The sequence below is a fragment of the Sciurus vulgaris genome, assembly GCF_902686455.1.
Source record: "Sciurus vulgaris genome assembly, chromosome: 7".
Taxonomy (NCBI): Eukaryota; Metazoa; Chordata; class Mammalia; order Rodentia; family Sciuridae; genus Sciurus; species Sciurus vulgaris.
Genome location: NC_136467.1, coordinates 110,203,436 through 110,219,198, shown reverse-complemented (window position 1 = coordinate 110,219,198; position 15,763 = coordinate 110,203,436). Strand labels below are relative to the sequence as shown.

Here is a 15,763-nt window from a genome sequence, read left to right as displayed (position 1 = left end):
TTTTCAGCTTTGAGGGCTGATATAAAAAGGAATTTTCATCTGATAATGAGCTCACAAAAAAGTCAATTAGTCAATTCCATAAGTCTTCTTGGATAAACGTAGAATGTCAGTGCTCAAGTCATTAACCACTAAGTGCCTAAGAACGACATTGAACGGAGTGCTGTTCTGAGTCTTATACCCTTCCTACTCAAGGTGTGGTTCTTGGAACAGAAACACCAGCACCATTGGAGCTTGCTAGAAATGCAGAATCTCAACCCATTCCAGACTTACTGAAACAGAAATGCACTTTTAACAGATTCTCCAGGTGACAATTAGGAGTTTGAGAAGCACTGCTTTAGGTATTATGAATTAATTTAATAAATTCAGAGGTAGGAGGTATGGATTATTATGAGGAAACTCAGTTACAAAAAAGTACAAATTCAGACAGCTAGTGAGAATAGAGTTAAGATGTAAACCTAGACCATCTGGGTCCTAAAAACTGGTCCAAATCATGTCATATGCACTGACTCCTGATTCCTGTGAAATTCTTAACATGGCCCTGACCACCTTCATTATCATTAATCTTTAACTTGCATCAGTAGTGCCTTGACTTCAATGCTTCTAAGGTTCTCCCCATCAAACTCTTTTTTTTTTTTAATTGGTGCCCTATAATTATACTTCATAGTGGGATTCATTATGCGATATTCATACATACACATAATTTGATCAATCTTATACCTCAGTACTTTCCCTTTCCCACATCTCCCCACCAAACTCGTTTTTACCTCTAACCTACCCTTTTCATGTTCATTTCCTCTTTTACCCTTCAGAGCACAGCTCACTCAGTCACTTCCTCAGGAAAGTACTTTTCAATACTATAAGACTAGGTATCCTTTCTCATAGTAACATGTATTTTCATCCATGGTAATCTGCAATTATGAATTTTATGTGTGTTTGTTCTGTCTTTTAAAAATTAGACTCAAGCCCCCAGGGGCCCGTGACCACCTATGTTCTTCTCACTGAATCTCTAGTGGCCAAAGCAGACATAGTATCTACTAAATGAATTCATATGTAAATTTCTGGAGATCTTACTTACATGATGTAATGTATATCCTACCCTCATTAGAATGACCTGCATTGACAATCAGAACTATACACTGTCATTCTCCAACTCATAAAGAGACCTGATCATTTGAAAAGAGTCAACTTTGAGACCAAACCCTAAATAGCCAGTCAAATCTGCATCTGCCATAAACACAATGAATTACTTTAGAACCCCTTGAACCTGTTTCTGGCCTTCCAGAACCCATAGCCTATATAGTCTTCCCTTGGTATTTGCCAATGCCAATACCCAGGAAAGTTCAAGTCCCTCACATAAAATAGCATGGCATTTGCGTGTACATCCTCTAGTATACTTTAAATCATCTCTAGAGTACATATAATATTCAGTGCAGTGTAAATGACAAGCAAATAGTAGTTGTTCTGCTCAGGGAATAATGAAAAGGAAAAAGTCTGTAATGTTTAGTACAGATACATTTTTTTCTCTAATATTTTCCATCCACAGTTGTTTGGAACCATGGGTGTAGAACCCACAGATACAGAGCACTGACTGCACTCTGCCTACGGTTCTTGAGACAGCAAGGGAAAAGTTAGAAGATGCAAGGTGAGATCTCTCCACATTAGGAAGGTAGCTCCAGAGAGGACACACTGACTGCTCCTATACAAATCCTGTACCTAAACAGGGTCCATTCATTTTTGAGTGCTGTTCATCAAGAACCTTTCAGAGATCCTGAATTTGTCAGAATGACAGAGAATGAACCTTGATTTCAATGAACAACTCCACCATAATAATCATGTGAAAAAAGTAGGGATTACAATGTCACTTTAAAGGTACACTCCACTGTAATTTTGTATTTCATTTTCCCCCAAATATTCTTGCTCCTAGGTATGGTTCCTACTTTGTGCTCTCATATAATATTAACATAATTGGTCTAACTAGGGCTTAATGTTGCTATTACTGTGAAACAAATGCAAAAGAGCAAAAGAGCTTGAGAAAAATGCAACTTTTTTTTTTTTCTTAAAGAGATAGTTAGATTTAATTTCAACATTTTCAGAAAATGTTGAATGACAATAATCAGCTTTAAGCTTAACCAGGTGGCAGGCCCAACTGTAGGTAGTAAAGATGAAGGCTTTTCAGTTTGGAACAGCCCCTTAATAATTCAGCATACATTTTCTTATGTTCCCACATCTACCTCATTGGTGAGAGGCTCCATTACCCTATTTTTTACACTATTTTTGATCTGAAAGAACACATGTAACTTTAAACTCAAGTCATGAATTAGGAGTACAGAGGTTAAACTTGGGTCTAATATCTTAGCTTCTCATGTATATATGAAACACCTGTTAAAGTATAGTTTTGGTCAGTAGGTGCAAGGTGATACCTGGGAAGTTTTAATTTCTAATAAGCTTTCTGGTGATGTCAGTGCTACTGGCCTACCCACAATACTTTAGGAGGAAGGTCTCAGAAAACAAAACCGAAATAAATTGTGTGGCTTACAATACAATTTGGCATGCTTTTAAGTTAAGTCATAAGCATTGCTTAACTGTTTCTGTGTGCTAGGGCCCTTATGAATGCAACCTTGTCCACTAGCCCATTGGCAGAAAGAATTCATAGAAATGAGTCACTCCTGTGTTTCCATCTGGGGAAGGGGCCTGAGTGATTTGTTCCACGAAGTTAGGGGATAAATCAATCCGCTCTCCAATCTAGAACTATCTTGGGCCAATCTAGATGCTTGGAATTTTCAGACTTCATCTTTAAAAATGTTTAAGTTGAACATATGCAGAAATGTCTGGACATAACTGAATTAGACCTAAGCATATGCTGATCAATCCTAAAACTGAATTAAAAGCAATGTGTTCCAATCATGTAATAGCCAATGGGTGAAAATGAAAAATACTCTCTAAACACAATGTATTTTGAATAGCATTATGTAAAGATGATTTCAGTTTTAAATATTTTTAAATTAGAAAATATTGAGAACTGTTACAATAAATTATTGCTTAGGGTGTCAGGGAGAAGAAAAGAGAGTTATTTTTAGGGGGGTAGGGAGATGACCTTCGTCCCTTCATAATTTCTATCATGTAAGTGATACTTTGACTTTTATTTCCCACCTCCATTTCAAGTCCTTTGTGGTCCTGAACCATTGAAGAAACCAGGATCAGACTAACTGAGAATAAGGAAATGGAAAGAAGAATTTACAGAATCATTTCTGTTTCTTTGAGTTTTTTTTTTTTTTTTTAAACCCTTACTTAACCCTGAGTTCCCAAAATGGAAAGACATATTAACACCTATGGAAATAATTTAATTTGGGTTAAAGTAGGTCTTTCCTAAAGCCAAGGAGTAGGATATAGGCCTTGATACTAAGGAAGTTTTAGCTTGTTTTGGGAGCTCAGGAAAGTTCAATAAACAAACAAATCCTGGTACGGTGCACAGGAAGTATATGTGCAATAATTTCATTAGAAAACCATGACTAATATTCTAATAGCATCCTTCAAATCTAATCAAGCATATCTACTTTTCTCCAGAGGAGAAATATTCTAGAATATATGCCCAATCTACTATGATCATAGTTATCTACTACAGGGTGGAATGTTACATAAGAACTTCACTGGTTGGCAAGAATCCCTGCAGTTTCCTAGTCTGGCTCTGTTGTTTTATAAGATGAAGAAACTGATACTTCAACTGGTGATGAGACCTGTCTAATGGCACAAAACCAGTCTCTAAAGAACTGGGGTAGAAGCTAGATCTACTGAATATTGCTCAACTTAAAGTGCATTGCACTATCCAATTTTTTTTTTTTTTAAATTTTTTCCTTGAAGCCAATTTAAGCCAGAAATGATTAAGCTTGTTTGGCACAAAAGTTCCTGGCTCAAAACCTTGGGCCACATCACAACTTTATCACTTTTAGCTGATCCTAAAGCCTTACCCTAGTTTTTTCTAAGTTGAAGGGAAATGATATTAAAGGCAAGATCATGTGCCAATGAGGAATTTGCTAACCTCTTTGTGTCAGGTCCCACCTTCATCAGATGTTAGGAATTTGCCCCAACTAGATGCTTCACTCCATGGCATCTTCTTAGGAACCTGCCACTCTGACTGAGCAAGGAAAGTGGTATGGAAGATGAGCAGTGTTCTTTTAACATGGGGTTGAGATGGCTCTGCAAATATGGCCTCGTTTCTTTCTCAGTACAAAGGATTTTGATTATGTAGATTCCTGCAGGAAGTGGCAAGACCTAATAATGTATTGTTAAGAATTTAAGTCTTGGTATCAGACAGAACTGAATTTAAATCCCAGCTCCAACATACAGTAGTATGGGGTCCTCATGGAAGTCATTTAACCTCCTTGGTCTTCACCTATAAAATAGGAATATAAATATTCTCCTTGACTCATATAACATTTTAAAAATTAGATGAAATACCATGTATAAAACACCACTTAGGATATAAATTGAATATTCAATAAGGTCAATAAGGTTTTCCTCTATTAAGAGGTACTATCAGAAAGATAAGCTTAAATCAAAATATAAGATCCCAACATCTATATCTCATTGGGCTTTAGAATGCTTTAAGGAAAGAAGTTTATAAAATATCTGTTCTTGAAAGTCTTTAAAAGTAATTCAGATCCTGATTTTTTCATGTTGGCTAAAGCTGACTTTCCATTGAAATTAGAAATAAATAGTTCATTTCAATATCTTCCAAACATGGATGATGTACCCAAAAATATACCCAAAGAAACGACATCTTCTACTAAGAAGCAGGGAATTTTATCTTTATCTTTGTTCCTATTCTCAGATGTGGTATATTGATGTACACAGACTTCCCTTAAACGTCTGTTCAGAAGTGTGTCTATTAATGGAATTTAAAGGGAAGTGTGATTTTGGGGAAGTCAAATCTGCTTCATTTCTTTTTCTCTGTTTGCCAGGAGATTGGAAATCAAACCCATTTCCAAGGACCACATTTGTCTTTTTCATTTTTACTTATGCATTTCACTATAAAGAAATGGGGACATATGAAAATTGTTATTTTCGTGGAACTAACTAGTTTGACAAGTGTGGTTATAATACTTGCTTAAAAAGCAGGGAAATATTACCTTTAGTCACTTGAGTTCCTTTAGTGATAATGAAAACATTTCTTGGTATCCAGAACAGTACTTGTTTACAAATCTTAAGGGCCTGTCCCACATTAAAAACTGGTCTGACTTTAAACAATAGAGACTAGTTTCAACAAAATATTAAGTGTTTTACTTAAAAATTCAATCTGGTCACATTGCATTACTTTATGTCTGTGTGTGGGTGTGTACATTAATATATATATATATATATACACACGCACATATATATACATTAATTATTTATGAGTTATAAAAGCACTTTACAGAAATCTTTAAAATAAAAGTATGTCACAGAGGTTCTAAAGTAGTCATCGTTTTGTTTTTTTGGGGGGCTCTTTAGGGGATACTGAGGATTGAACTCAGAGACACTCAATCACTGAGCCACATTCACAGCACTATTTTGTATTTTATTTCGAGACAGGGTTTCACTGTTGGTTAGTGTCTCACTTTTGCTGAGGCTGACTTTGAACTCAATCCTCCCATCTCAGCTTCCTGAGCCACTGGAATTAAAGCCATGTGCCACTGAAGCCCAGCAAAAATACTCATAGTTTTGTGATGCTGCAGAATAAAGGCACGGATTAATTCATAAACTAAGTAATGAGAGTCTGTCATGAATACTGTCTACAAAGACATGCACAAGGTTGGGCTGAGAGTAGTGAATGGTACCAAAGCAATATAAGACATGTTACTTAGGCTTACTTAAAGATTTAACATAAAAGTTATAATGAAGAGCAGTTTGTAGAATTCCTATTATATAGGTGAAGTGATTTCAGATTTTGGCATACTTTTTACAAAACTTTAGAAAACTTGATTGCGTTTCATTTCTTCTATGGCATTCTAAGCCAACTGCTAACTTTTCTTTCAATCTAAGCAACTGTCTTATTTCCATAGAAGACAACTTTCTGTGTCCCTGCTTGACTGGATCATCTTGTCAAAATAATCATGTTTATCAGAAGTTCTAAACCTTTCTGTGCTCAGGACTATGTGTATGTCTTAACTGTACTTAGAAGATCAACCAATTGTCATAATTCAGATTTCTGGCTACTTCTCTCTGTCAATCATTGCTTACACATCTTCAGACTATCTTGAAGCACTGACCTACTGCTTCTTTCATGTCAAGTGATTTTCAGTTCTTACATTATCCAGGACACTAATATTTATTCTATTAATTTCCCTCAACTCCTGATCCCTGCCCACCAATAGAATTTTTCGGCACTAAAATATTCCATGTTGAGTAGAGTTGGGAAGAGCAGTGACCCATGTATGGAAGAGAAAGCAAATGAATTAGAGAGCTAGAAAATGTATATATAAAATTTCCACTTGCACCCCTATGCCTATAGTTATTCAACTTTAGCATGCATCAGCATCACAAAGACACATTTCCACAACCACTGCCACACATGAATTAAATCATTTCCAAATAACACTTATAAAACCAAAAGGCCTCTCATTTTGCTCTGTGCTAGTAAGTTCTGATCCTGGGAGACCTTGAAGTGCCTTTGACAGAATTCTAGGCATCCATGATACTTATGAAATTATGTTTTATATTGCATGAGCATGAGTGAGACTATCTGGTCTTGTGAGAGTCCATTGCTCTCAGAAGATCTCAAAGGGCTCATTTACCCAAACATAGCTTAAGGACTCCCACTAATGACATGCAGACACAGATATTAGAAACACTAACATCTGAGGAAACACTGATATTAGAATACAAAATAATAAGGATTTTAGTCCTTGTATAATCCTTCTGTTCATTTGATGGTTAATAAACTAATTTTACTATTACTACATTAGCCTTGTAATCAATTACTCCATTCCTTTATGATTATCCACTTGTTCCCATCAATATGTATATTAAGCAACCAATCAGTCAAAAAGTTTAGGTGGGACACCTATTATGGGCCTATTATCATGTGAGCTCAGTGGTGCACCCAATGATTGTAGAGTCTCTGCTAGCACGTAACTCTGGGTGAGGAAGCTGGCACCTACTACTTTTAAACCCCCAAAAGAAAGAAGCTTGCTTTTCTTGCCCTAAGTTTATCTCATGTGCCTTGAAGAGCACATAAAAAATCATATCAGGACAACCAATGATTACTAAATGAATAAAATAACTACCCCAGGGGTTTTGCATTGTTAATGTCAAAATGATACTACCAGATAAACACAATGTCCATTGTTGCTGATTGGTCAAAGCCCTTTCACCTGGAGAGTACTGCTTAATAGAGGCAATTGAGACCCTATTAATAATGCATGTTAATAAACTGCAAAATTGACTTAATAGGAAAGACAAATTGAAATTTAAATATGGCACAGTTGCAAATCTTTCTTTACTCCAGATGACTGGCATAAGAAAGAACTCTGTTAAAAACTATAGACTGGGAAAATTACCTCTCCACCACATCCTTTCTTTAGCAAGCAATAATGGTGATAGCAAAGGTTTCAGGAAAGGAAAAGCATGCTGCCCAACCACACATACTCATCATGCTCCCATCAATAAGTATGAAGTAGGCAAGCCTCCTACTTAGATTTAAAGCAAATGAATGATTTGCCCAGTTTCACTGAACCTCAAGGGACTGCTCAGCTTTGTAAAACTGAGATCCTTCTCATCCCCTGGATCCTTCAAACAAGATACCATGTTGAAAGGAGGCAGGTTATGAGGTTTCCTGAGGAATCCCTAAGTGTACTAAGCCCTCCTTTATTCAGAAAAAGGAGGGTATTTTTCACTCCAAAATCCTGAGAGTTATTTTTAACTGCACACTGATGCTGACTATATTAAACAAATTAACAGGTATATTAATGATTTTCTGTGTTAGGCTGTTCATTTATTGAAGCTGGGGGCCTTTCTATTCTATTTTCTCCATGGAAGCACACATACATCCTCATGCACATTAGCAGAAAGAACATTCCTTTCTCTTGGGAAACACCTATCTTGGGACTTCTTGATTGTGCATCTTCTGAGCATGCACAGGGTCAAGCATACAAATGGTGCAGTGACTCCTTTGGAAGTCACATTTGTCCCTGAAACTTCAGTCACCTGGAGACTGCATGCCTCATTGCCTGCAGCAGTTCAGTCCTGACAGTGTAGAATGAGTTTAGAAATCTCATTTGAGCAACAAAATTTGAATTGAGAGTCCAAACAACACAATATATTTAATGCTGAAATAATCATTTTTTGTAATTTTTGCTGATTGTGGAATTTTTCCTTTCCATTTGTTATAGGGTCATTACAATAACCACCTTTGGTTTAGATTTTTGTTTTATGGAAAAAGAATTTAGCAGGACTCAGTAAATAAGGCATCAGTTAGGTGCACATCCTTATTTTATATATGTAGAAATTTTCTGCTTATTTTGCTGTGTAAACACACACACAATTCCTGGAAGCCTTACTACATCCATAACCCACTGCTCTCAGACACAGGCTCACAGGGCACCAAAATACCAACTCCCTACATGTCAAAATCAAGCCAGGCTGAAGATGTCATTAGGTGGATATGGTACCAGGTGGATGTGTAATCAGTAATAAGAAATACATTGAGCCCCATAATGAAAAGAAATCCCCCAATTGTTCAGGATACCCCCGCCCCCTTCCATTCACTGATTTATTAACCCTGAACAAAGATGTAATTGCAGGGTCTCAGAAACTTTTTTTTTTTCTTTTTCTTTTTTCTTTTTTTTTTTTTTTTCTTTTTTTTCTTTTTGGCATTTGTTTGATTTGGCTTTGAATTTCTTGTATCTAGTTGTACCATTCATTGCCTGTTTTCTTCTCTCAGTTGCCCATCTCCCCCACCACCACCCCGAAATGAAAGAAGCATCAGCTTCTGAGTCTTAAGGATGAGACCTCTGCATTTTCTTTGCTTGTTTAGGGCAAGAAATGAAGTGCTGCCTCTTTAATTGGCAGAAGCATGCAGGAGGAGCATACCTTTAATTTAGTGTTGGGATACCTCACTTGCACCCTGGCTGTTGTCTTATTGGAGACGGCAGCCTGCCTGAGATCCTCTAGCACTGAAATAATATCATCCAGCACGCATTTCTTATCCTGATTTCTCAACACACACAGATGGGAAAAAGTATAATTATAGCCCTTGTGGTTCACCTTCATTTCCAGCACGGCTCGGTGGGTCTGCAGGATCCCCTCTGCCTGAAGCAAAATATTGTCCCCGGGTGGGGAGAGGAGGATCACCCTACCATACCTCCCAGGGGTGTGTAAGTCCGAATAGAGCTGGCTTTTGGACTGGTCCAGGGGGAAAAGGCTGCTGGCCAGGCTGCGCTCGATCTTGGCCAGGCTGTGGCTGGGAGCGACCAGGCGCTCCAGGTCGCCCTCGGGCTGGAAGCGGTTGAGCGCGCTGAGGCCGAAGGTGATGGTCAGGACTGCGGGCACGGTGAGGAAAAAGACCGGGTGCCGGCTCACGCACAACCCCAGCCTGTGGCAGAACGACTGGAGCCCTCTGCGAAGCACCTGCCGCAGCATCCTCCAACAGATCCAGCTCGCAGGCACTCCCGGCCGTCTTAAAAAGCACATGTGACACGTGTAAGCGCCGGGCTATCCCGCTCTCCCCCATCCCATCCCATCCCCTCGGGGCCAACCCCCTCCCCACCGCCGCCGCCTCCCCACCCCTCCGCGCTCACCCCCCAACCGCTCCGCCTGGTCTTTCCCGGGCCCCACCTCCATGCGCTCCTACTACTCTTTCAAACACTGCAGCAAGTTGCAGCAAGGCGGGCAAATATCGACAGCGCGCGTGGGGGCGGGCGGCGGGCGCTGCGGGGGCGCGGCGGGGCCCACCCCCTCCCCGGCCTCCCCGCGGCCTCGCAGCCTCCCGCGCTGCCTCTCACCGCATGAGCAGCGTTCCCTCGGTCTAGCCCTTCATCTCGGTGCTGCAGTCCCCCGGCCTCCCTCGCTGGAGGTGGTTCTGTGCCGAGCGTCCCACAGATGTGGATTTCCTCTCTGTCCTGATGGGGTTCGGTGCCTAACTGGAACCATGTGCCTCGGTGTTGTAAGAAGCAGACATGTGCCCCGTGGGGGGCGGGGAGAGGGAGAAGAGAAGGGCGGGAGTAGATGGGGAGGGGGGGCAGCTAAGCTTTTCTTTTTTTAAGATGCTGACAGTTATTTTTAGAGTTTTGTTTTCCCTCTTCCTTCCCAGCTGGAGTGAGTGGAAGAGGAAATGGGTGAAGGTGCTGCTGGACCATTGGAACAGGGGCAGTTAGAACCTAGGCAGGAGTGGGGCGTGGAGGGAGGGAGCTCCAGGGCTTCAGGAGGCAGACTTCTTGCCCCACCGTTTCCTTGTGCCCTTAAATTCTGCCTTTTGGCCAAAAATAAATAAAAGGGAAAAAAAAAAAGGAGCAGAGAGGATGATGCTGCAATTTTAACATCCCACGAAGCATGCAAGGGATTTCCTAGTAATACTATTCCACCAGTTCACTGCAGCTGGGGGCTGCCAGAGACCCCATCTATCCACGGTGCTGCTTTGGGGCTTTCTGGATCCCTTCCTTCCTTTGGATGTTGGAGAGGAGACATTTGCCAGTAGGAACGTCTTGTGCTTCAGGGTGTGTATGTGTGTGTGTGTGTGTGTGTGTGTGTGTGTTTTCTCAAAGTGAAGATCTACCGGCAGTGTGTGGTTTCTTATACACCCACTTCCTCTACTCTTGAGGTTAAAGGACAGAAAGTTCTTAATGCTGGTTTCAAGCCTCTATCCCAAGTTATCCCATCCTTCGAACTGTTGCAAGCTATCTAGTTTAGGTTCATTTTCTCCTGGGAGTGGATTCAAGAAACAAACACATCAGATATTTTTGCCTAAGAAAGAGAGCTAGGTAGGAAACAGGTAAACACACTATAGTCCATGTGGAAATCAGTGAGTCTCCTTCACCATATAGAAAACAAAACGAAGAAAAACAAAACAAAAAACGAACAAAAAACCTCCCACAATGTCTCCCTGAGCACCTTAAACTGCGAAGGTGAGGAACTCTTGCCTTCAGATCAGATCAATTTCAAACATTAGGAAGTGTATCTGGAGTATGTATTTTATTTATTTATTTATTTTACCTACTGGGGCACTCACAATTTATGTTGTGGAAAAAATATGAAGAAATCTTGACAAATTCAGAAGTTTGTGAATTGGAGACCTGCTTTTCATAGTTTCCCTTCTCTTTGGAATGACTTCATAGAGAAGATCATTTGGAGAGATGTGCTATGCACACTTTCTTAACAGCAAAAGGACCAATTTTTCCTTAGATGCTTAGAAAGGTACCCATCTATGCATACAAACAAGCTAAAGAACTCATCCTCTAAATCGATGCCTTTTATTTTTTTTTTTCTGGTGGAATTGATTCTTCAGTTAAGAAACCAATGAGACAGCAGAGAACTCAGAAATAGGAATGATGCTTAAGGACAAGACTCTAAAGGATGGTGTCATAAATAAGTTTACAGAAGAATTCTAGCGTTTTAAAATTGAAAGTGACCTTGGTGACCATTCAGTTTGAATTGTTACTGAGTGCAGGAATAGCTTTGTAATATCCTTGATGGTGCTGCGTCCGCCCATGCAACCACATTTTCCACATCTAAGAACTCAGCAATTTTTCTAGGAAGACTATTCATTTGTTAGACGGCCACTCCTTGTGTTTGGGTGAACACAATGTTTTTGCAACATTCATATGCTAATATCGCTCCATGAATCTCACCATCTTTTGATTCCAACTGTCAGATTTTCATATAATTTCATAAAATATATTTCAGTAGTGACATATGATCAGAAACTTTTGGGTATATAGCAGAGAGGAAATGTATCTGTCATCCATTTTCTGCAGCCTCTTTATTACAGTGGCATATTTGGCCATATCCTTTACATCGAATTTTCTAAGAAATGATCTTTTTATAAAATATGCTATAAGAGATTTTAGGAATGGACACTATTGAATAAATTATTTAGTCTGTTTTATAAATAAGGACACTAGGCATTATAAAGATTGATTTCAAGGTCACACTCAGTTATTTGTGAAGCTAGAGTGGTATCTGGGTGTTCTCTTTCTCAGCCCATGTGTTTCCTTTGGTAGCAATGGATAGGCCTACTTCTCACATCTCACCAATAAACTAATTTCAGAATGATGTCATCTCTTTTTACTCTTTTGGTTTTCCTTCCCTAATTCAACAGAATTAGAGAAGAACAAAGATACCAAAATATAGTTGATTAAATAATGTATGGTGTGTCGCTGAGATGAACTATTGTGAGGTAAATGCAAATTATGTTGTAGAATCATAATGCATGGAAATACATTTGCTAAAAGTTAAGTGAAAAATTATGTTCAGTATGAAACTCCCTTGAAAAATAAAAGTATAGATAGAAAAATATGAAGTCTGCATTAAAATGTTTATTTATTATTAGATGATGGAATAGATGGGGATTTATAAAAACTATTTTGTTTTAGAATGGTTTTAGTTTTAGATTATAGATGATTTGCAGGTGGTACAGAAAGGTCCTTTATAACCCATATCCAGTTTCCCCTATTAATATCTTACATTAGTATATTCATTATAATTAATGAAGCAATATTGATACATTGTTATGAAATGAAGTTCATAATGTATTCAGATTTCCTGTTTCTGTCTCATGCACTCTTTCTTTTTCCTTTTTTTTTTTTTTTTTTTTTGTGTGTGTGTGTGTGTGTGTGTGTGGTACTGAGGATTGAACTCAGGGGTGCTTTACCACTGAGCTACATCCCTAAAACTATTTATGTTTTTTTTTTGAGACAGGGTCTTGCTAAGTTGCTTAGGTTCTCACTAAGGTGTTGGGACTGGCCTCGAATTTGCAATCTTCCTTCCTCAGCCTCCTGAGTTACTGGGATTACAAGCATGTGCCACCACTACAGCTTCTTGCCCTTTATCTATTCCAGGAGTCCATCCAGGATACTGCATTATATTTAGTTGTTATGTTTCCTTAGGCCTCCTTAGGCTGTGACAGTTTCTCAGACTTTCCTAGTTTTTGATTACCTTGACAGTGTTGAGGCCTGCTAGTCAGATATTTTGCAGAATTTCCCTTAATTGGGAATTATCTGGTTTCTCCTTCATGTAACCATGACTGGGGTTCTAAATTTTAGGGAAGAATAACACAGACGTAAAATATCATTTTCAACATATCACCTCAGGTTTATTCTTTTTTTTTTTTTTTTGGTACTGGGGATTGAACGCAGGGCCTTGTGCTTGCAAAGCAAGCGCTCTACCAACTGAGCTATCTCCCCAGCCCTACCTCAGGTTTATTCTATCAGGGGGTCTTACCATTGTTCATATGAACCAGATCGCCTGCCTGAAAGCAGTATACCTTAAGTCAGGGTTTCTCCATTGGAGACTTACTCTTTACTTGCTTTCTTGTTGTTACTTTGGAGGGAAGTCACGGTGAGCAACTTGCACTGAAGATGTGGGCGACTAGACTCCATCCTCTTCCTCCTAGAGGCTGAAGTCTACCTGAGTTACTTAGAATTCTTGGTTACTTAGAATTGTGCTATCTACAGATAGCACAGGCTGTCTATTTTATTCATTCATTTTTTATTTATTTTGATAAAGACTCAGACACTGGGTATTTCTTCTTTCACTTTGGTTTATAATTCAGTACTATTTTGTTGCTCAAATTATTTCAACTTTAGCCACTTGGAGCTCTTTCCGTTGACTCTTGTGTTGCTTTGACATGCTGTATTATTCTGGGTGCTTTTCTCTCTTTTTAAAAATAATTCCTTAATTTCTAGTACTGCAAGATATTCATCTGTGTCTTTCCAGGACCTGTCCAAGAATCAGCATTTATCCAAGGCATCCTGGATGTTTGAGAATGGTATTAGAAATATATCTGAGGGCTAGATGTGTTCAGGTCCTGTTACTTCTAATCCCTCTCAGCAAAAACCTTGGTATGTAGAATCTGTGTATATATATACGTATTCTACAAATAGTTATTTTGTAACTATCCTGAACTACCTATGAGTTTACTGTTTATATAATAAAGTAAATATAAATATTTATTAATGTCATTGCCTTCAACTCTAATCTGTTGCCATACAGATCACTATAGCTCCTTCTCCTTGCTTACTTGTACTGTAACCTTTGTCTGAACAGTGAAAAGCCTGGCTCTATGGGTAATTTTCAAATTGCTTTCCTATAACAAAAAAGTTATTAATTTTTTGTTAGAAAAATTTATTTAATTGAAGGAAGAAGGGCATGGCTGCTTAATTTTGATATTGTGAAAAGCTAATGTTAAATTCTATTAGGAATTCATTAAAAAGATAAATTATAGGCTAAGAAGAAGGAACATGTTAGCAGTATTCCAAATCAATGTACAAAGAGTTCATTATCACCAAAATGTTAGTGGACATCAATCACATGATAATTCTTGCAAATCCAATTTAAAATAAAGCTTAATATAAAGCCAAAAGCAGTGAATTTAGGAACCAATTAGTAACAACACTATGATCAAAACTATTTAGTATACACAGGATTCATCTTTTCTGATATATGGTCAATATTGGTTTTCAAGCCTTAGAAGCAAGATGGAATTTATTTGCTTGTCCTTTTGCAGGATGTGCAAGAACCTTTGCTTAGACACGGAACAGCTGAGTTCTAGGCCAGGTCCACATTTTCCTTTCTGGGTGTTTTGTGTGAGATACTGAATTTTCTGATTCTCAGTTTCCTTTTTTATAAACTTGGGTGACATTAACCCACTTATTCACTGTAGTCATATCACTTCCAATCAAAACTGTATGTATGTTGAATTAATTAACCAGATAATATTAGCAATTAACAAATAAGCCTCCAAAACGCAGCAGTTGTAAAACAATAAAATGTTTATATCTTGTTTAGTTAGCATTCTTTGTGGATATTCCTGGTTGGTAGGAAAAGAAAGAGAGACCTTGGTTCCATGAAATCATTCATTCACCTTCTACTAGTGACTTCTCAAGTTACTCTTGAAGTCATTTCCTACTCAGCTATCTGAAAGGGGAGGGGCACCTGGAGGAGCACACCTGGGATATTTTTACAACTTGCTTTGAAAATGGCCTGCACCCCTTCTTGCATTCCTCAACTGAGTTGAACCTCCAGGGAGGCTGAATGATTCAGTTTAGCTGTCTGCCCAGTGGACACAGGAACTGAGTTGGCCCACCCAACTGCAAATTCTGGATTTCACCCTTGCGCTGGATCCTCTTGTTGTTTACCTCGAGTCCCTAGTACATGTTCAAGACTAACATCTGATCTCCTTCTGTCATTTCACGTGGGGCTCCTTCAGCCATTGATGTCTCAAGCAGTGCTGGCTTTGGGGTTTTAAGAAAATGCTCTTTGATCTCTTTTTATTATGGCTTTAAGGAGTTTGCCTAAGATTAGCCATACCTCTTATCTCAGGTCCTTGTATCCAGGAAGGGCACAGATGAGAGATGCCATTTCAAATGTAATTTTAGTCATTAGCATTTTGGATGTCTCCAGCTGCAACTGGCTTAAATTATAAGGACATTTCTTATCTCACATAACAAGATGTCTAAAAGAACAGTAGTTACAGAGCTAGCTAATTTAGAGATTCAAGGGTGTCATTAGGAATCTCCATCCTTCTCCAGTTTTGTCCATGCCCAGATCATGAGTTCTAGACTGGTGCTTGCTC

At 38.7% G+C, this 15,763-nt stretch overlaps 1 protein-coding gene across 6 annotated transcripts in view; it reads right to left on the bottom strand.

Moving 5' to 3' along the window:
* The window catches only part of PTCHD4 (patched domain containing 4), a gene marked incomplete at its 5' end in the record, with an annotated part of 252,389 nt that extends 242,287 nt beyond the window's left edge, over positions 1–10,102 (bottom strand). For 4 of the 6 annotated variants that reach the window (XM_079148299.1, XM_079148297.1, XM_079148301.1 and 1 more), the window contains one exon: positions 9,241–9,666. In XM_079148299.1, coding sequence (XP_079004425.1) covers positions 9,241–9,666 — 426 coding nt within the window. Of the gene's footprint in view, positions 1–9,066; positions 9,667–9,977 lie in introns of those variants that run through there. The other 2 variants (XM_079148298.1, XM_079148302.1) reach the window with 2 other exon arrangements.
* Positions 10,103–15,763: the final 5,661 nt, after the last annotated feature.